We start from the raw sequence: 21,253 nt of genomic DNA on the forward strand, positions 1-21,253 counted from the left end.
AGTGAGAATGTTTTTAATTTCTGCAGCACTCCATAAAAACATACTCTGCTTCACATAATTTATCTAGTACAGTGCATCTTGTAATTTTTGCTAAATTTATCTAGCTTGTTCAATGATGCGTTTTAAGTAAACACCAATGTAAATTCATTCTAAATATTCTACTTAATTCACATGCCAATGTGACAATCGCTGCAAAATAAAGCCACGTTCTAGCAAACTTAAGACAGCTGTCAGTGAGCGTGGAGCAGAAGTGAGCTACAAGAATTGTGGTAATCAATCTGATGCATAGAGGAGTGAATGGCCATAAATCTAAGCTGCCATAACATCTACCTACTCTCCTCCTAAGAAAGTTATTCACAGCTTTTCAGAATATGAGGGCAAAGAAGTTCACTATGTGGGTGAAGTAGATGGTATTATCCTTAGGTTACACAGTTCATTATATTTATCATGCAAAGTTTTACAATGCACAATAATATAAATATGTTCTATGTTCAGTATGATATATTGGAAATAAAGACACATTTCTGGTAAAGAGGCAATTTATTTGACAATTTTTAAAAAGAGGCTGTAAAAATTCTTAAACCCAATAAAATGCCTATGCCTCTTCCGTTATTCCACATTTGCATGTCACGTAAAGGTTAACGTGCAGAAACAGACACCTGCCAGACCCTGATGGTGTTGTCAGAATAACCAGCGAATAATGTCTGACCATCAGTAGACCATGCCAGAGACAAACACTGGGGTGGCTCAGCTTTTGCTGTCTGGGATACGACTTCAGGACGCAACTCCTCAACCATATCCTTGCTCTCCAGATCCTGAAAACAATATAACTGTGAAATGTATTAGTCTATTCTAATATTACCACTACTTGCATATTTCTTAGATAAAAATTTTCTTTCCACAGTAATTTTGGCAAGGTGGGTATTTTCCAGCTATAAACTGTTGCAGTATCACTAAGGACAGCACTTTTTTTGAGAAAAAGATAATTTCTTAAGATTAAGATCATGCCAGCATCCTTCAACAGGTCTTATGAACAGAACTAATTTTAGACAATCAGACATGGAAATTCCTGTTCTTATTAGGCTAATATTCATTTTATTTTGATCCAAGCTCCACAAATTCAACCAAGAGTGATACTGGTTATTATTTAAGATAGACGAGAAGTATTCCAGCAGGTGGAGTCAGTCCCATATCCGCAATACACTCATGATTCTCATGAATAAGTTTACAACTTCATCACATCCAAATATGCTGGATTTGCCAACAAATCTACTACAAAAGGGACAATAAATTAACACATTCACATACATACAGATTTTAACAAATGTACAAAAAGTAGCTATGTTCACAATACATAACAGAGAGAGAGAGAGTACCCAAATTTTGATTGAGGGTCCAAATGCTGCACACAGCCAATATCTGTTTGGAGAGAAACACAGCGCAGTGATGATATCATTGTGGTCCAAAGTGTGCAGATGTTTACCATCATTCAGGTCCCACAGCATGGCCTTGCAATCCTGTAGTACAAACCAGAGCAATTAAAATCAAACTTTTTACCATTCTTATATAGTTAGGTTCGCCATTGCCACAACCTAACTATATAAGTTTGGGACAGGCAACAGGATGCACTCTGTGAAGATCTTACCATTCTACCTTCCATAGTCCATACCGGTTCTGAGATCCACCCAGCCTCTTGTACAATGGGTATTTTTTTTTTATTATTATTATTAGAGGGGGTGGGTTTCCCCATGCACTTAGACCTGTTATTGGTCCATTGGTGCATCCCCCTTTAATTTCTACTGTCGCCATACCCTACCGGTACTGGTGTGTGCTATCAGCCCCGTTCAGCCAACGAGGTTGGCCCTCGGTACCTGATATTTCCCCCCATCTACCAGAGGCATTGGAAACTACTTGGGCAGGAGACTTGTTGCCTAATTTATTGCTCAGAGGTCTCCTAGAGACATGAGGATCTTTTACGTGCCGTAAATCTACGACACGGGACCCACGGCTTAAAGTCCCTCCCGGAGGACTAGTTCCCTGNTTTCCGCTCTTAAAAATTCTACGACCTCCGCCGGGTTTGAACCCGTGTATCTTGAATCATGAGATGGGAATGTTACCCCTAGACTACGGAGGCAGCTTACACAATGGGTAACAGGGCATGAAGCTGACCACTCGCCTCCATCTAGTGAAGTCAAATATCCCCACTTCCCCATATGCCTTCACAGCATGCTGGTTATTTAATGGCTACAGCTTAACCCAGCATGTTTCTCATGTTATATATTTTGTTGCAAGGTAATGAAATTGGTGATTTCTTTTTCAGTAATTTTGGAATGTACTTCTCAATTATGAGAAACAGAAATCTGGTTTATGAACTCTTTAACTTTGTCTGGGAATGCAATTGTTATAAGAGCATGGGCTGCCTGTAGAGTATTACTGAAAATGGATCATAACTATGAACTTCAATGTTGTGTGCATGCACAGCAGGGATCCAATATACATGTGCAATTGCACCATTCTTTGTTTTCAGTATACCTCTATGACCCTGACACTCATTTACTGCAGACACAAACCTACTTCTTTAAAGCTAATAAACAAAACAGTGTAACTTACTTTCTACTGGATTTCATGGTAAGTTATTTTGAAAATGTTTCAAGTAAACAACGTACATATTAATGAGATGCATATTTAATACCACATAATTCTTTCTGCAAAAAGTCATTAAGAAACACATGAAATTCCACTGGAGCTAAAAATAAATCAGACCACTGGAATCAATGGAGATCAATACAATATTCATCAGTGAGCTCTGAGCAAAGCGTGTGTAAATATACTGTCCATAGTTGAATATTTTATTTTGTGACATCAGCCCAATTCTCAATTCTTCTAACGAAAAAGGCCCATGGAATATTCAGAATGAAAGGGATTCCTTGTCAGTAGTTTGGCACAAAACTATTTCAATACAAATTATTTCATTAGAAAATGAGGTTTTACCTTGCCACCAGATGCACACAAAGAGCCATCTGGTGAGACAGTAACAGTGTTCAAATAGCCAGTGTGTCCATTGTGGTTGATCTTCAACCTACAGTTTGTCAGATTCCACACCTGAAAAGCAAACAAATGCAATCAACCAAGACGCAGAGATTTTCATAAGCATACTGGAATGTTGTGTGAATTAGCAAATACTATCTGATGCAATTTTCATGTCCATTTTTGCAACATACCCTCCCCCCCATGTTCAACTTAACAAGGGAGTAAAAGAGAACAAGTATTTTCAAAATATGAATTCTGAAGTCAGCAGCAGAACTTTTTATCTACTTGCAAAGGTCAAATATTTGTCCACTACCATTTTTATACTTGCAGCAAACATACATTTTATGGCAAATGGCTTCAAATAATATACCTCATCTGAAACACGACAGACAAATAGGAAGAACAAACAAAAACAAACTCTGTGATTTTAGTCCGCAAGTGAACTATACTGCCTCTGTGGTCTAGTGGTCAAGAGTTCCTGACTACAGATCAAGAGGTTTGAGTTCGATTCCTGGAACTACCAGATTTTCTTAGTAGTAGTGGGTCTGGAATGGGGTCCACTCAGCCTCGTGAGGATAACTGAGGCACCATTCCAAGGACAAGTGGCTCCAGTCTAGAAAACCGAAATTAACGGCCATGGGGATTCACTGTGCTAACTACATGACACCCTCTATATGCTAAAGTTGGCACTAACTTCGCCGACAAGCGGAAGTTGTCGATATACAGGAAGCAACACAAGCTTTAAAATTACACATAAAGTAATAATAATAATAAAAGTAAAGCTATCCCTGATCCAGGCTGTGAAGGCCCATAGGGTTGTGAGACGTTGAGGGTCCCACATTATGTAGACAGTCTGCTCAAAGATGGCGGTAAGGTTGTCAGCCTTACACACTGGCCGCACTTTACTCCCCAGGAAAATTATTTAGTTAATTCCTAGTACTCATTTTTGTTAGAGGCTGAGTAAAACCCAGGGCCATAGCGCAGCTGGAAGGATTAGGTAAACTGAAAAAAATCCAATGACATCAGGATTTGAACCCGTGACCTTCCAGCTTGTAGCATGGCCCTTCAACCAACTATGCTACCACGTTAAAATTACACATGTTCAAAAAATTATATTTTTTCTGCCTGCAAATCAGTATGCACAAGGGACAAAACTTGAACACAAAAATCAAACCAATAAGTTCTGCAAATGAGGTGGGTGGGCAGGCTTATGTGAATTTTTAAATTAAATGAAGGCAAGCCAAAAACCAGATGCACAAAGTATGAACATCTAACCATTAACATGATCAAGAGTGATAACAAAGTTGAGTTACAGAGGCAAAGAGTAGAAACTAACTTCACGGAGCTGAGCCCTTCTTGAAAAGCAGCCAGTTGTGCAGCTACTCAATAACTTCCCTACATATTCTGAAATCCAAAGGTTCATTACTGTGTTCACAAGAGCCCTCCACTACTCCCTATCCTCAGCCAGATTGATCCAGACCATACCACCCCATCATCTCTCTCTAAGATCCAATTTAATATTGTCACATGTAGGAGGGTATGCGTGACTAATAAATGTGGATTCTAAATTTGATAATCAGGTTTATTTGATATCAGTATTACAATCACACTCAGTTTTAACAGTTCACACACTTCCTGTGTTTTCTCATATTCTGGTTCTACTTCTGCAGCTGGCCTACTTTTATCCCTGCTAAGCAACTGGGATAGGAATCACCTCCTTATTTTCATATCCATGGTAACAGTCTGTTGCGGAAGTTGTTATTGTGCAGCCTACAATTCACTGCTGTGGTTATCGGCTTTCAATAGCGAAACAGTGAACCACAGTACTAGAACTGTTGTGTATCAATGGGCACATATTCTTGGGAATACATTCACCCAGCTGTTGGCTGGCAATGAAGGTCTGGCTCAGACTCCAATAATTCAGCTTTTTGGCCATGTGGCAGAGTATTATCCATCCACCTACAGTTTGGTCTTCCTAGTGGTCTCTTTCCTTCTGGCTTTCCCACCAATATCCTACTTGCATTCCTCTTCCCCCATTTCGTGCTACAGGCCATGCCCATCTCATCTTCCTTGACTTGACCACTGTAATTATACTTGGCAAAGAGTACAAGTTATGAAGCTCCTCGTTATGCAGTTTTCTCTAATCTCCCATCATTTCATTCTTCTTCAGTCCAAATATTCTCAGCATCCTCAGTATATGTTCTCCCTTAATGTCAGAGACCAAGTTTCACATCCATACAGAATCACACACAAAATTATAATTTTGATTACTCTAATGTTTATGTTTATAGACAGCAGATAAGACAAAAGGTTTTGGACTGAATGGTAGTAAACATTACCCAAATTCAATCTCCTCTTAATTTCCTCCTGAAACAAGTTTTGATGTGTTACTCCCATTTCCAAATGTCTGAACTGTGCCACATTTCCAACACATCTGTTAGCTATCCATGTCATGATTTTGCCCTGGATTCGGATGACAAGACAGCAACATATACTTGGTTTTCTTTGTGTTTACTTCTAGACCAAACTCCTTACTTGAGTCAATTAAAAGTTTGCGTGTTTTTCTTTAAGGTATTTATATTACCACCCAGCAGATTCACATCTTCACAGACCAACAGCTAATGTGTCCCGTTTAATTTCAGTCCTCACTGGTTTTCCTGGACCATCCTAATGACATATTCTATAGCAAAGTTTAAAATAAGTGGCAATAAAGCAACTCTTTGTTTTAGACCACTCTGGATAGTAAATTTATTTGACAATGTATACCTATATGGACTTCACTATACGTTTTGTTTAATCAGCCTAACTAGTTTCATGGGTACCCCAAACTCTATAAGAATACTGTACAACACTTCCTAACTGAATCACTGAAGACTACGAACAGCTGATGTACTCTCTCATTGTACTTCCATTTTTTTCTCCAGTATCTGATGACTGCAAAAGATTTCATCAGTAATTGATCTGTTAACATCAAAACCCACACTGATGATTCAATAATTTCATCTACGAAGCTTGTCCACAAAGTAAGTTTCCCTGGGTGCGCGTTTACAGAAACAAAACACAATTTAATGGAAATATCTATTGCAACAGATACAGCAAGTGTTCAGATATTTTTTAACATAATCGCCACTGGAATTGACATTTGTCATACCGTGGAACCAACTTTTGAATACCTGTGTCGTAGAAGTCTGCCGCCTGGGATTCGAACCACTGTGACAACCATCTCCGCCTTCTCTGTCATTCTCAAAACGCTGACGCTCACCGGACAAGAATATCTTGAGGTGTAAGAAAAGATGGAAATCACTGGGAGCGAGGTCTGGGCTGTGGGGTGGATGATTAAACACCTCCCAGCTGAACTCCTGCAGGAGACTTGCTGTCCGTCGAGCCGTGCGCGGCCTAGCATTATTGTGCAGGAAGACAACACCGGCACTAAGCATCCTGTGCCACTTGTTCTGAATGGTCTGCCGCAATTTCTGCAGTGTTTCACAGTAACGCTCAGCATTCACCGTCTCACCTCTGGTCAGGAAGTCGATGTGGAGAACATCCCGTCTGTCCCAGAATACCGTGCACACCACTTTCCGCCCAGACTGCTTGAATTTCATCTTACAGGGAGATCCACTGTGACGCCAATGCATTGACAGCTGCTTCGTTTCTGGGGGTGATGTGTGCAATCCACGTTTCATCACTTGTGATGATCCGGTCCAGAAACTCGTTGCCGTCATCATGGTACCGCTGCAGAAATGTCAATGCTGACTCCATGGGCTTTGTTTTGTGTTCTGGTGTCAGTTGCTTTGGCACCCACCTGGTGCACAATTTCCTGAACAACAGGTGCTCCGTGACAATTTTGTGCAACAAGAGCGAGAAATCTGCGGGACATGACTGCTGAGTTCCGTAATTGTGACGCGACGATTCTCCACAAGCTCCACCAGGTCGTCTGTAATGATGGATGGCCGCCCACTGCATTTCTCATCATGCACACTTTGTCGACTGCTGAAAATTGTCTGCACCAGCGACGCACCATCTGCTTGCTCATGACGTTAGGCCCATAGACCCGGCACAGCTGATGATGAATTTCAATCGGCGATATGCTCTGTGCATTCAAGAACTTTATCACTGACTGCACTTCACAGTCGGCGGGAGCTGGAATAAGAGCCTCCATCTTCAACAGCTGCAATGATGCTACTGTGAGAACGCGGGCAATTCCGTTAGTGCATGCGCCATGCTACGTCATTGCTCTATCACGTACACGCCGTCACTTCGTGCAATATAATGTTTGCTAGCTGTGGGACAAGTGGGAAACTTACTTTGTGGACGTGCTACGTATATACAGGGTGTTTTACGACTTTAGGGCATAACTGCAGGAGGTGACTGCCTAGGTCTTTATGATCAAAAAAGTTCATATAAACATGTGTCCGATTTTGGAGGGTTACAGAGTTATGACCGTTTTAAACTCAGAATAGAAGGTAATGATTACTGACAATAAACGGAACAAAATAATAAACCAACATAATACGTGATACATTTAAAGTATGAATGTAAAGTTAACTTCGTGAAATTACCCTTAATTTGAACTGATTGGTGCTTAAAGCTGATTTTCGAAAATGCCACCGCCGGCTGCAACACAGGCTGCCACTTGGTTGTGAACCGCGCAGGTAGCACGTAGCAGTTTCAGCTGGATGTTTCTTATGTGGTCAGCAGCGTCCAGAATGCAATTGAGTAAAACATCTCGCATTGTCACCTTCACATTGTAAACCAGTTCTTTCATCCATCCCCACACACAATAATTCAGTGGGCTTAAGTGTGGAGACCTGGCTGGCAATTCTTCACATACTCGTACGTGGACTGCGGTGTGCCATACAAACAATGCCTTCTTCATTGACACCTTCATTAACACCACATTCGGCTGCAATACGAACGCCAGGAAGTCTACTGGTATCTCACAATGCCTGGTAAACTCCAGTAAACACTCTCCGGTTCGGTATTCTATGATTCGGAAACCATTGCTGATATTTAGCTACGGCAAGAACTGAGTGACTGTCACAAAACCCGTACACATAAATCATATCTGCATACTCCTCAAATGAAAATGTAAATGGCATCGTGAATGTAACAGATGCACCGAGATGAGAACTGTTCTGAACACCAGTAGCCGCCACATTAGTTATGGCCGGACATACCAACCCACTACGCCTTAGGTATCTCTCAAGTTCTGAACTAACGAAAACGCTGTCTGTAGCTGGCTAAAAATAGCGATCTGCCAGATGACAGACACAGTTCACACGAGGGGATGTACGGGAATGAAAAAACGGTCATAACTCCGTAACCGTCCAAAATTGGACACATGTTTATGTGAACTTTTTTGATCACAAAGACCTACGAAATCACCTCCTGCAGTTATGCCCTGAAGTCGTGAAACACCCTGTACAGACTTAACTTTGAGAAAAGAATGTTGGATAAAATGTTGTATGAAGTTGATAGCAGTGATATCCCATGATAATTATTACAGTGAAGTTTTTTTATCACCCTTCTTGTGAACTGGTACAATAACAGACTCATTCCACTGATCAGGCAATTTTTCTTTATTCCAAATAGAATTAATCAGCTTATGGATCTCAAAATGTGGCATTTCACCTCCTGCTTGAATAAGTTCTGCCAGAATTTCATCACTACCTGGCGATTTATACTTTTCAGCTCTGTGATTGCAATTTCAACCTCAGAAGGACTAGGATCTGATACTAATGGCTCCGCTGTATGCACTTCTATCTGCCCAACATCACTGATCCTATGTACATTCGATATCTGAGAGAAGTATTTCTTCCACCTATTCAAAATATTGTGGAAATCTGAAAGCAGATCACCAATCTTACCATCCACTCAGTTACTTCTTGGGTGGTGACCACTCTTAAAGTCATTTATTCCTTTACACAGGTCTCTAATGTTCTTGTTCGTATTGTTCATTGCAAGCTCATCAATTTTGTCCCAGAGGGAGGAAGAGAAGAAACTCCATCTCAAAGAGGATAGGATTTCAAGGTAAATATGTAAGTGCTTCAAACTGTCAGAACCAAACTGAATGCAGCAATAAAGGAAAGAAAAAACTGGGATAAAAAGTGTTACTGAATTATGCAAACACCTCTAGTTCCGTAAGATTTGAGGTTTTCATGGTGGTGACTATGAAGAAAGCAGTCTTCTGGGATGTGGCGCCATGTAGATGTGGGGTTAACCGACATTTTGGAGTAACATACCGCCTACATATTCAGGGTAGGATTTACGGATTTTATTTTTTCCCTTCTACCCTGAAGATGGAGGCGATACATTCCTTCGAAACGTCGGTTAACACCACAGTTACACGGTGCCACATCCTAGAAGACTGCTTTCTTCACCTCTAGTTCCACCCACACTTACAACAACCTTGAAACTGGAATTTTGAATAGGCATATATAATGGATACAATACAAACATTTTTCACATGCCAAGGTCTAATCTACATTTTATATCCTAAAATTTGTTTGGAAGCAAAAGTACCTTTCATGTTCGAGGCATACTCTGACATAGTGCACTATTTGTGTCAATATTTTCTACCTGATCATGTAGAAACATAACTTCTTTGCATAAACATAAAGTTTTGGAGGTTATCAGATTTCAAAACATGCACCTTAACTGAAAGACCATTGTTGTAAAATTAGAGGTACTCATAGTGGCAAATATGAAGATTATGACCTTCTGGATTGTGATATCATAGTGTTTGTTAGACATGTAGTTCAGTCATATTGGGGGGGGGGATAGCAAAAACATCAACTGAAGTGAAACACCATTAGTATGGCTCATAATGAGAACTTCATTATACTGACAAAAACTACTGGAATGTCAGTTTCCTATTATATACATGGAAAACCACTACAAAAAAACAAGGACTTCTAACATAGTCCATATAAGCAAGCACAGTACTGCTGTGATTTAAATCACTTGATGTGTGATGTCTATTACCAAGATCTGATAAAAGTTGATGCATTTACTCTTGTGTATGCACATGCAGTGAATGACAGTTGGGACTTGCAAAGGATGTCCCCTAATTAGATGTCTCTTGCAAGGAGAATATGGTACTCGTATGCAAGTTTATGAAAATCTCTAATTAAGCCTGTTCTGATATTGAAACGATGAGAATGTTGAATTATCATTTAAACTTTAGTGCTCTGCTCTACTGTGGCATACAGGCCCTTTGCTAGGTGTGACTGCAGACAGCAGCTGTTGCTAAGTAATGCCCACAACATACACATGTGCAATAGAACAATGGTGTTATGCAACCTGTTCTAAGCAATGCATCTGTAAACACACATCTACATCAATAGTTACTGATGGAAACAGTGTTTTCTATTCGGTCCATGCGATGTGGTTATAAAGAGAACTGGGGAAACCAGTGCAGTTGAGAGTTGAAAGTCAGGCTGTGAAGAAAAGAGTGTGCATGCGAAAAGAAGACTTGTGTGTGCTGTGGTTACAGCCAGACTGGTATGATTACTGTGTTATTAACTGTTGCTAGGATACAACAAGTGAAGACAGAGAAGATTTTGCATGTCCTAGTGATTTGTTACCCATGGAAATCAGTGATACCACTGTAGTTACTTGTAGTTTTGAATGGCGTGTACAAATCGTCAATAAATCCATTTGCCAATCCAAACCCTGTGTACAGTCACCCCAAAATTATGTCAGTAATTAAACCTAACTGGAAGTTCGGGATGGACTAGCAGTTATGTATTTTATCTAATTTCTATATCAGAATTATCAGTCAGAATGTGTATTTTTACAGACCTTACATTTTCGTATAACATTGAAGCAGCACTCACTGGTTCAGAGTGCACACTTTTACCAAAACCAGAAGAGAAATTCCGAAGAACAAAAGGGTAAGTGGCAGATGACCATTTTGAATTAAAATAAAAGTACATACCATTATGCAAACATAAGTAATATCATGGACACACAAAAAAATCATGGCCAAATTCGGCCAGACTATAAAAAGCAATTATCACCTTCACAACTCTGTCCCATCCAGCAGATACTATAATTGGATTTGAGTGGTTTGGAGAAAAACGAACACAAGACACCCAGTCTCCATGGCCATCATCCTGAAATAAAAAACTATATCACAAGACCTGCCTCTAGACTGTAATGGGTTAGATGAATCCAATCCACACCCTCACATCATAATAAGAGAAACTGATGACTCTTGAACATTATTGAGAAAGAGCCAATGAAAACAAATATATATTTTATTCATTCCCCTCCTCCCAGCAACACAGTTCAACTAGTATATACATTTACTAAAATATTCATTTTAATGAAAATCCCAACTTGAAACAGAAAATGAGTTCCCTTATTTATTACATATGAAGTGCAAATGACATATTAAAAGTGAAGTCTTAATATGCTCAATGAAATAAAAATCTCGAGGATCCAGTCAATTTTCACATTACACTACATCATATACAATGCAAAACGGTGAAGTTCTTGAGCTACAATGAAACAAATTTAAAAAATACCAAAATTAAATGTGAATACAACTGTTAATGAAGTACAGAGAACTTTTCTTAATGGCAATAGAGGGTAGAAGAAGCATGGATAATTAAGCACAGATCATCTAGGGATCTAGAAATACCCAATTTCCAGGCTGTACTCAAACCTGAAAATCATTTAATTATTATCTGATATAATCCTTTAAACTTATGCATCTTCTATAGCTGTTTCCTCAATGTAATGAACTTCACTGCAATTGTATAAATTACAGACCATGCATAATACAAATCTATGCAAAACAAAAAATCAACAAATGTTGAGGCACTTAAAGTGCAGTCTATACCAAGCCTGATTAGATCAATTTTAGACTCTGTCACTATACAACTACTTCGCAACACTCTCTCACATTCAATCAATACTTCTTGTAATTTCATGCTTTTAATCTTTACATGTATTCAATTACATTGCAACCTTGCACGCCTTATACAACATATAGTTTCAACAGATATTACTCAAGAGGTACAAACCAAATTTATGGAAAACTATATTTGAATAAAAAATGTCATATCATCTGATACTTGGTGGCCATCTCATCATGAGATAATATGGGCGGAACAAAGAATTATACACTTACTTGAATGGTGTACTTGCATTCTGCCAATGTATTCCACAGTTTGATAGTCTTGTCACGACTGCCTGACACAATCTGGCGATTATCCACAGAGAAGGCAACACTAAGCACATCCTGGACAATTAAAATACCACTGTACCAAAATGAATTTGAATGATCATGCTACACCAAAGTGTCAGTATATCAACTGCTGAGAATGTTCATACTTACAACTGATGTATTCTAATCCACCTCTTCTAAATTCTACTTAAAAAAAAAATGTATACAAAAAAGCTTCCTTCCAAATCTTCAGCCAAAAAAAAATATTCTTCTGCCTCAGCAGTGAATAAAAAAATTATACAAAAAAGCTTCCACAAGTTACAATCAGGCTCTGAAGGGAGATATGGAGAACATCATCACACCTTGGTATGATCTTCAAACCTCCTTGTGGTTCGACCAGCAGCTAAGTCCCATAGTCTCAGTGTTTTGTCCCAAGAACCCGAAAGAGCATAATTGCCATCAGAAGAAAGAACAACATCACTGACAAAATGGGAGTGTCCATAAAGACGCTTTTGTGGGACACCATAATTGGTTTCATCTCTTGTCAGTTTCCACACAATCAAGGTTTTATCTGAAACAAGTAATAATTACCAACAGGTTTTATAACCAACCTATTTACCTGCTATTAGTGGAATGTATTAACCTTTAAGAGATGGCCATTTAAATTCCGGTAGTGGCAGCAGGGACGGATTTAATTTAAATGCCTGTCATTGTAGAGTAATAAAAATTGTAATCATGTTACTCAAAATGCTGTGATTTCTACAATTTTTGTGATAAACGAACGAAATAAACGCTGCTTTTATCTAGAAAGAATATAGAATCAGTTATTGTAATTTACCGATTTTAAAATCTCTAAAAAATTTTACACTGATGCCAAAAAATTTTTTCCCTCAATTTCAAACGTCTGTGCACAAAAATGCATACAGTTCCTGCACAAAACATTTCTGCAGTCTGAATGTCTGCTGGGGACATCATGCTCTAATTATGGCTTGTGTGGCTACAGGGTCGGATGTTTACGCTTCGTTCATCATTCTCCAGTTCGTAGGTTCCTTTCGGTATGCACGGGTGTGGGCAATGTCTAATCGTTCGCAGAAACACTGACTGTGTATTATCTCGTAGCCAAACAAGAAGTAGTCTGTTTTGAAATATAGCCGAGCAGTGTCAGAACGTTCAAGGCTAGCGTTGTGTTTCGCTGTCCACCATGGCCTCGTATTTGGAAGACGCTGAAATTGAGAATCAGCTTATAAATGACACCGATTCAGACTGTTGTACCGATGACTCTGAGAGTTGCGAGGAAGCAAGTGAATCAGAAATTGAAGTCGATGAAGAACCATCATCTTCGTTGGCAACCTGGGGACCACCACACCAACGTGGCAAGAGGAGTGTGAATAATTATTCAGGTGGAGCTGTGGGCAAACTGTGGCAAACAGTTATAGCATCTGTCGTCGAACCTGGAAATGGACAAATAAACTATTTTTCCATCTCCTGGATCTGAACAGTTACATCCTGTTGTCACACAGAGAATTTCGTCTCGCTCTTGTGCGGAACATGCTGGAAGGGGTCCACTTCGCCCTCAACAGCCCAGGGGTCGAACCCCTGCCGTTTCATCGGGGTCATTTCGAATAGAGGAGGCCAAACAACAGCACTGGCCGACTTCCTCTACTTCGAAATTGAGGTATCGAGTGTGCTCTTCGTGTGGGAAACAAAGAACCGTCCGGATAAAGTGCGTGAAGTGTGATGTGGGACTCTGCATTTCCGGATGTTTCCAAGATTTCCACACGAAGCCAACATTCCGTTAGACGATGCAGGTGGGAAGAGAGAAAACTTATAAAGCTGGTGACCAAAAATCATGTAAGTAGAAAAAGAATTTATAACTTAAAATTAGATTTTAAAAAGCCGGCCTCATGCGTGGACTGCGCGACGACATATGGCGTCATTCGTCCCCTTGACTTTATTTTAATGATGCCATATGGCGTCGCTCAGCTCTTAAAGGTTAAACAAACAGACACTTAGGTTCCTAGCATAATGGTTTCATATTACAGACTTCAAACATTTTTACTCACAGGAAAGATCTACAGCATTTCAAAAAAGTCAAACTTATAGTTTCACAACTGAGTTTTTTTATATATATAGTACTACACTCAAAAAACGGGGGCCAGAATAGTGCAGTTGGTACAGTGACTAGCTACAGGCTGGTTGGCCAAGGGAGGGGAAAAGACTTTTCTCCTCTTCATGTCATCAAAACTTGCTCTGGACCCCCAAAACTTCCTATCCAATGGATAACTGGGGCTGTCACAAAGGATGGATACAATATACACAAGAATATAGGAAAAACACTCCCATAAGAGAGGACTGACGTAACTCGCGAAATTTTAAGTGTGACGTATAGATGATAAATCTTGAAAAGTTTCAATATACAAACTTTATTATTATACATGACATATATACATTTTAATCATTTTATAAAGGAGACAAGATGGCATACAGTGCAACGATTTGACGTAAATAAAACCACACCTGAAGATGGCACATTAGTGCCAAAACATGTAGTGAAGAGAAAGGTGAAATCGCGTGCGCTGTAAGACGGTTGGTACAAATACACATTATGGACGTGAATCCGTGCAACAGGACGCTAAAATATAGCATTATTAACAAAACTCCGTGGCTTTAGTCCGCAAGCGAATTATACCAACCGAGCGACCGCACTTGTTGGCGAAGTTAGTCCCAACTTTAGCGGATAGAGGGTGTCACGTGTTTAGCGCAACAAATCCCCACAGCCATTAATTTCGGTTTTCTAGACCGGAGCCACTACTTTTCCATTCAAGCAGCTCCCCAATTATCCTCATGAGGCTGAGTGTATTCCATTCCAGAACCACTACTACTCAGAAAATCCAGTAGTTCCGAGAATCGAACCTGGGTCCTCTGGATCTGTAGCCAGGAACTCTGACCACTAGACCACAGAGGCGGTGGTGACTCCCTAAACCCCCACAATATTCAATATAGCAACTGCAGCTGAAGTGAACACTGTTTAGACAGAAACAAATAAATATCAAGTACCCCATCTTGAATGTAACAATGTGCAGTCTGTTAGAAGTCCAGTGATGCACTCTTCACAGTCACCACTGTGTGAACACCAAATCCAGCACACATATACATTTATATAGATGACATGGCAATGGCTTACAGTGATACAAGAACTGTGGAAGTCAAAAGTCTAATATACTGTGCATTAAAAACTTTACAATAAACACTCTCAAGACAAAAATGATAGGGAGTACAGCACAGAGATAAAATTGACTATAACAGCAAAGATTAAAATTTAGAACTATGGTATCTTGGAATAACACTACAAACCAGGGAGGTTTTCACTGTGCACATATATGAGAAAGCTGGATCTGTGACACGATCGACACTGAACATCAAATGCTTGACGAATATTATCACTGGAAATGCTGCTGATCTGCAATGACAACTGTATGAGATAACCTACCAACAGATCACCACACTTCTAAACAAAACCTAGCAAGTATCAAGAATCACAATTTCATGCCTTGCAAATGTTCTGGCAAAACAAACGCAATTAATACAGGATGAAAGCATCACACTACTATTGCAACGACAAATGTGGCGAGAGCACTTATTAAACGAAGCTTCAACAAGGTTGCATGGAGCAATAACATTCTAGTGGATAATAATTGCAGTAAATGTAATAAAGTAGTTAGAAATGGAATATTATATGATGACTGCGATAAATGGTATCATTTTAATAAATGTAGTACTGTGAGTGAAGACAAAATACCCGATACCAATGGCGCTGTGTTTCATGTTCAACGTGGAACGACCTGACAAATGAGAGACTGGGGAGTACAACAACAGCGAAGTCCTTCGTAAGCTGATAGAAGAAATATGGTCCTTGCGGGAAATTATATTCGTCCTGCAGAGTGAGAGAATTCAACATATGCATCTCCCGGTACACCATGAAGATGATGATAACTGGTGCCAAGTAGCAAGAGGAAAATCAAGAAAAGGTAAAAAAAAGTGGCTCAGCATTCTCCAGTTTCAACGAGTAACAGATTTAACACACTAAATGAAGTTGCTGATGAGACTGAACAGAGGAAAGAATTAAATCGCCCAAAGGTGAACGTAAAAAAGAAAAATAAACTGATATTCTATAGCGATAGTTATGGCCGAGATATACGTATGTCACTCAGTAAAACTAATGTGGATATCTTAGTGTATGGTGAAGTTGGGCCTGGTGCTAAGGTGAAAGATGTACTGAAAAACTGTATAAAAGAATGTGCAATATCAGGCCCTCAGGACCATTTTGTAATTATGCGGGGTGCCAATGACATTTTCAGGAATGAAACAAAGAATTGTATAACAACTTTAAAAAGTACACTTTCTGCATTGACCTCTACAAATGTTGTGGTTCTCAATATACCAACTACGCATGATTTAATAAAAGAATCAATAGTAAATAAGGAAAGCAAATATGGACATAAACAAGGTATGTAAAAGATTCAGAAATGTAAGAGTACTAAGCAACATAAGCAGAGCCTGTCATACGGGGCATGGACAACACCTAAACAAAACAGGCAAAGAGCACATATCTCAAGAAATAAGTAAAATAGGCAAAACAGAAAAAAAAATCACTTAAATGTAATAGCTTTAAGCGACTCAAACCAGGTAAACTAATAAAGGAGAGTGGATCCACAAGGCTCCAGTCATTAAAAAGTATAGAAACCAACTCGAGACAAAAGCTCAAAATAATACATCAATGGACAATATCTCAGTAATAAAACTGAACTATTCACAGCATTCCTTCAAAGTGCCACCACAGATATACTGGCAATTTCTGAACATGGTTTTAAACATGATGAAATTACTCAATGTATATTAGGAGGATATACTGCAGCCTCACACTTCGGCAGAAAAGATCAAAAAGGGGGTGAGATAGCTATTTACAGTTCTAGGAACATACAACAACATAAACCTCTGAAATGGGTTACAGAAAAAAGTAGAGAAAAAACTTTTGAGGTTACTGGTATAGAACTAACATGTGAAAAGAAAAAAATAACAATCATTGCATTATATATGTAAGATTTGAGGCTTTCATGGCGGTAACACCACATATACACGGTGCCAAATCCCAGAAGAGTGCTTTCTTCATTGCATTATAATGGATCACCAAGTGGTGGAATAAACGAATTTTTTATCCATCTAATAGATATTCTGGAGAAACTAATCCAGAAAGACCAATATATCAGAGACTTAAACATAAACATCCAAGAAGGTGGAAGTAGTCACAAAAAATTATTAGATGTTACAAAAGGTTATAATCTGACTGTGACAATAAATACACCTACACGAGTAACTGAAAGTATGGCTACAACTACAGACCAAATCATAACTAATATACCGGCTAAATTCTATCATACTGAAGTAATAAACAGCCGACTTTCAGATCACTTTGTACAATGTATAACTATTAATATGTCTGTACCACAACAAACAAGATGTTACAAAGAGGTCAGGAACATATCAGAAGCCAATACAATAGGTCTATGCTCTTCAATACAAACTGAAACTTGGAAGTGTCTAGGGAAAATGAAGTAGAAAAAAAAACGACTGTTTTTATAGCATTTTTAACTATTATTTTAATATAGCCTGTCCCAAACTGAGGAGAAATACCATAAGAACTTCAAAACGCCCCTGGATAAAAAAGATGCTGTAATAGCAAGAACAAAACTAAAGGATCTGTACAACCTTTATATACAAAGTAAGATTCAGGAACATAGAGACATCTATAAAGCATATAAAAAGGAATATCATGTAATATTAAAAAACGCATAAGCAAACTACATTCAGAATATTATAACCAGATCAAGTAACACCCCAAAAATATTGTGGGAATTTGTTAACAGAGAAAGAGGCTCACCAAAAAAATACGCTCACTAGTAATATACACTTACAAGATGGAAATGAAATAGTCTCAAGTCTGAGCAGAACATGTAACATATTTTACAAAACCTTCATAGAAACTGTAAGTAAACTTATACTTGACAAAAATTTATTACATCCACAAACTAGTAATAACAATATAAGCATAAAGATTCACTTGTCCTATTAGAAATAACAGAGACTGAATTTATTAAAGTAATTCAGGGCATGAAGAATAAAAAGTAAGCAGGACTTGATGACATCTCGCCATATCTGCTAAAAAATGTACACCTTACATAATAAAGCCACTCTTAGAACTGGTCAATGCAGCAATCAATGAAGGCTTCTAAAGTAAAAAAATTAGTCAAACCTATCTACAAAAGATGATGCAAATACCTATCCTCCAATTACTCTTCTACCTGCCCTTTCAAAAGTTCTGGAAACAGTAATAGCTAACCAATTAATCGCATTTTTAGGAAAACACAATATACTTAATAAATCTCAGTTTGGATTTAGGAAAAATAAACCTACTAATGATGCAATTGCCACAATTATTGAAAACATAATAGAAAGTTTGAATGATAAAATAAAATGCAAATGTGTACTATTAGACTTATCAAAAGCCTTTGACTGTATTCAACATAACATTCTCATGGATAAATTATACAAATATGGAGTCCGTGGTATACCACATAAGCTATTCAAATCCTATCTCAGAAACACAACTCCACGCGTAAAAGTAACGCACACAGAAGGCAACTGTATGAAAGAATATTTGTCAAGTAGCCTCCCAGTGAGATACGGAGTCCCCCAGGGATTGGTCCCTGGCCCATTACTCTTCGTCTTGTATATAAACGATATCCCACATCTAACACAAGGCAGATCAATAATGTATGCTGATGACACATCAATACTGAATGTAGGACAAGATATGAATAAGCTCCAAAACACGACTTCATATAATATAGGAGTGGTAGAGCAATACTTTTGAGACAAATAATTTATTTATAAATCCATCTAAAACTCACTATATTCTCTCCCAGACAAAACAAGGCAGGAAGGAAAGTAATCTAAAAATTCTAAGAACAGGGAAATATAAAAAGCACAAATTTCCTGGGGGTAGTAATAGATAGTACCTTGAGCTTGGAATTACATACTGAAAAAACCTGCAGTAGAATTAGCCGTAACTTGTTCATAATTAACAGGCTATCTAAAATACTCAATTTAAATGAAAGAAGAATGTTGTATTATGGTTTGATCTATCCTGTGGAATAATAGTATTGGGACATAGTGCTAAAACCCTCACAAGAAGAATTTTTGTACTCCAAAAAGGGGCAGTAAGATACATTGCAGGGCTAAAACATCTGGAATTGTGCAGGGATTGCTTTAGAAATCTAAAGATACTAACAGTATACTTGCTATATATACAAGAAACAATCCTATATGTAAAAAAGAAAAAAGTGTAACTGCACAGTGAATGAACAAATACATACATATAACAAGAAATAATAAAGACTATCATATATGTATGGGCACAACTTAGAACTTTATAACACTAATCTTTAAGCAGCTGTCTGTATCTTTTACAACAAACTGCCTAAGAACATAAGAGAAATAGAAAACAAAAATCAGTTCACAAGCGAACTGAAGAAGTTACTTATTCAGAGGTGCTATTAGTCAATGGTGGACTATTTGAACGATGAATTCTCGAATATTGGCTACTGATATAAGCAGAAGTATATAGTATATAATGTACAACATGTTGTATCTCATACGTAACGACATGAGACATCTACTGTACGACAGTCGGAGAGCATAGAAATCTATTTGGTCGCTCTAATGTGAAAAGCTGGTAGTACGGCAAAAAAATTGTACAACATTTTTCGTGTACGACCGATGTCGCTGTTTTTTTTTCCACCCTTAGTTCACTTTTTTTTTGTGGGCAATCTACAATGTTGCATATCCAGAATTGGTCAACGTGTACAATCTGCGTCAATTGTTCAATATGATTAAAACGAGCAGTTTCTGTATCTGACGGGCTACTAAGAGAAAATTAGAAAATCAAACGCCTCAACCGTACTGATTATTCAAAGCACAGGCTGTGGACCATACTAATTTGATTACCTCGTTCGCTACGGCTCGTCGTATGTTGATCAACCCGAAATGGCCCATGCTTGTATTTTTTCTCTCGGGGCAAACTGTAAACTTTCCAAGAGATACTCAAGAAGAACCATTTCCACACATCTTTTACTTAATCTATGGGCCACCAATTAACAAACTCACGCTAATATACCCGCAGTCTTTAATCTTCAACACATATAACACACGCGTGCGGCATTTCTACTCACCTCGGGAACATGATAGAATCATATCAGGATATTTGGGATTTGTAGCAATCTGGGTAACCCAACCATTGTGCCCACGAAGTGTGCCTCTTAACTGAAGTGTTTCTGACATTATACCTCTATTTTAAAATCACGATTTACACGATGAACGTCGATAAAAGTTCTACTACACATCCACCATCACCTACGTACGGCTAAACCTCACAAGCCGGAAGAGACGATACTATACGTGCGTCGACAGTAGGCATCACATTCCGTAGTTTCTGTGACAGTAGATATCAGTACAGTACCAACATCTGCATTCGAAAATACCCGGATTGTGTTGACGCCCTACCTTAACAATATGTACCCTACAAACAAGTATCGATTATCATACTGAGCATTTGCTCCAGACTTTCTGTGGACATATTCTCCAATTAACTTCGTTTAATGTCCATGGAACAGGTCTCACGGGCAGTATAAAAGTATTTCACAGTTCCCTTGAACGCAGATTTTGAAACATCTGACCGATTTTCACGAAACTCGGAATGAACTAAGTCATTCAAGGCAGGTTAGTCGCTGGCTTCCCACCTCGGCGGCCCGAGTTCGATCCCGGGTCTCGTCAAGTGGGATTTGTGGTGGACAAAGTGGCGCTGGGGCGGGTTTTCTCCGAGTACTTCGGTTTCCCCTGCCAATCTTCATTCCACCAAATTCTCCATCATCGTAATAACCCGGGGCAGGCTACAATAGGCTAATCAGTGGCCGCCGTGCCGAGTGGACCCAG

The 21,253-nt window shown here is 38.8% G+C and overlaps 1 protein-coding gene across 2 annotated transcripts; it reads right to left on the minus strand.

The window, feature by feature from the left end:
- Nucleotides 1–520: 520 nt before the first annotated feature.
- On the minus strand, nucleotides 521–20,737 carry LOC111867662 (guanine nucleotide-binding protein subunit beta-like protein). Of its 2 annotated transcripts, none has more exons than XM_033752757.1 (7): nucleotides 20,494–20,737; nucleotides 12,568–12,776; nucleotides 12,170–12,280; nucleotides 11,052–11,147; nucleotides 2,992–3,102; nucleotides 1,377–1,517; nucleotides 521–830 (listed from the first exon to the last, which is right to left on the minus strand). In XM_033752757.1, the coding sequence occupies exons 1-7, from the start codon at nucleotides 20,600–20,602 to the stop codon at nucleotides 639–641; spliced, it is 969 nt and encodes a 322-aa protein (XP_033608648.1). In that variant the 5' UTR covers nucleotides 20,603–20,737; the 3' UTR covers nucleotides 521–638. The 2 variants fall into 2 exon arrangements, with proteins under 2 accessions (XP_033608648.1, XP_023713464.1); XM_023857696.2 differs by having other exon boundaries at nucleotides 521–815; nucleotides 20,494–20,734.
- Nucleotides 20,738–21,253: the final 516 nt, after the last annotated feature.

The sequence above is a fragment of the Cryptotermes secundus genome, unplaced genomic scaffold (assembly GCF_002891405.2).
Source record: "Cryptotermes secundus unplaced genomic scaffold, Csec_1.0 scaffold931, whole genome shotgun sequence".
Classification (NCBI taxonomy): Eukaryota; Metazoa; Arthropoda; class Insecta; order Blattodea; family Kalotermitidae; genus Cryptotermes; species Cryptotermes secundus.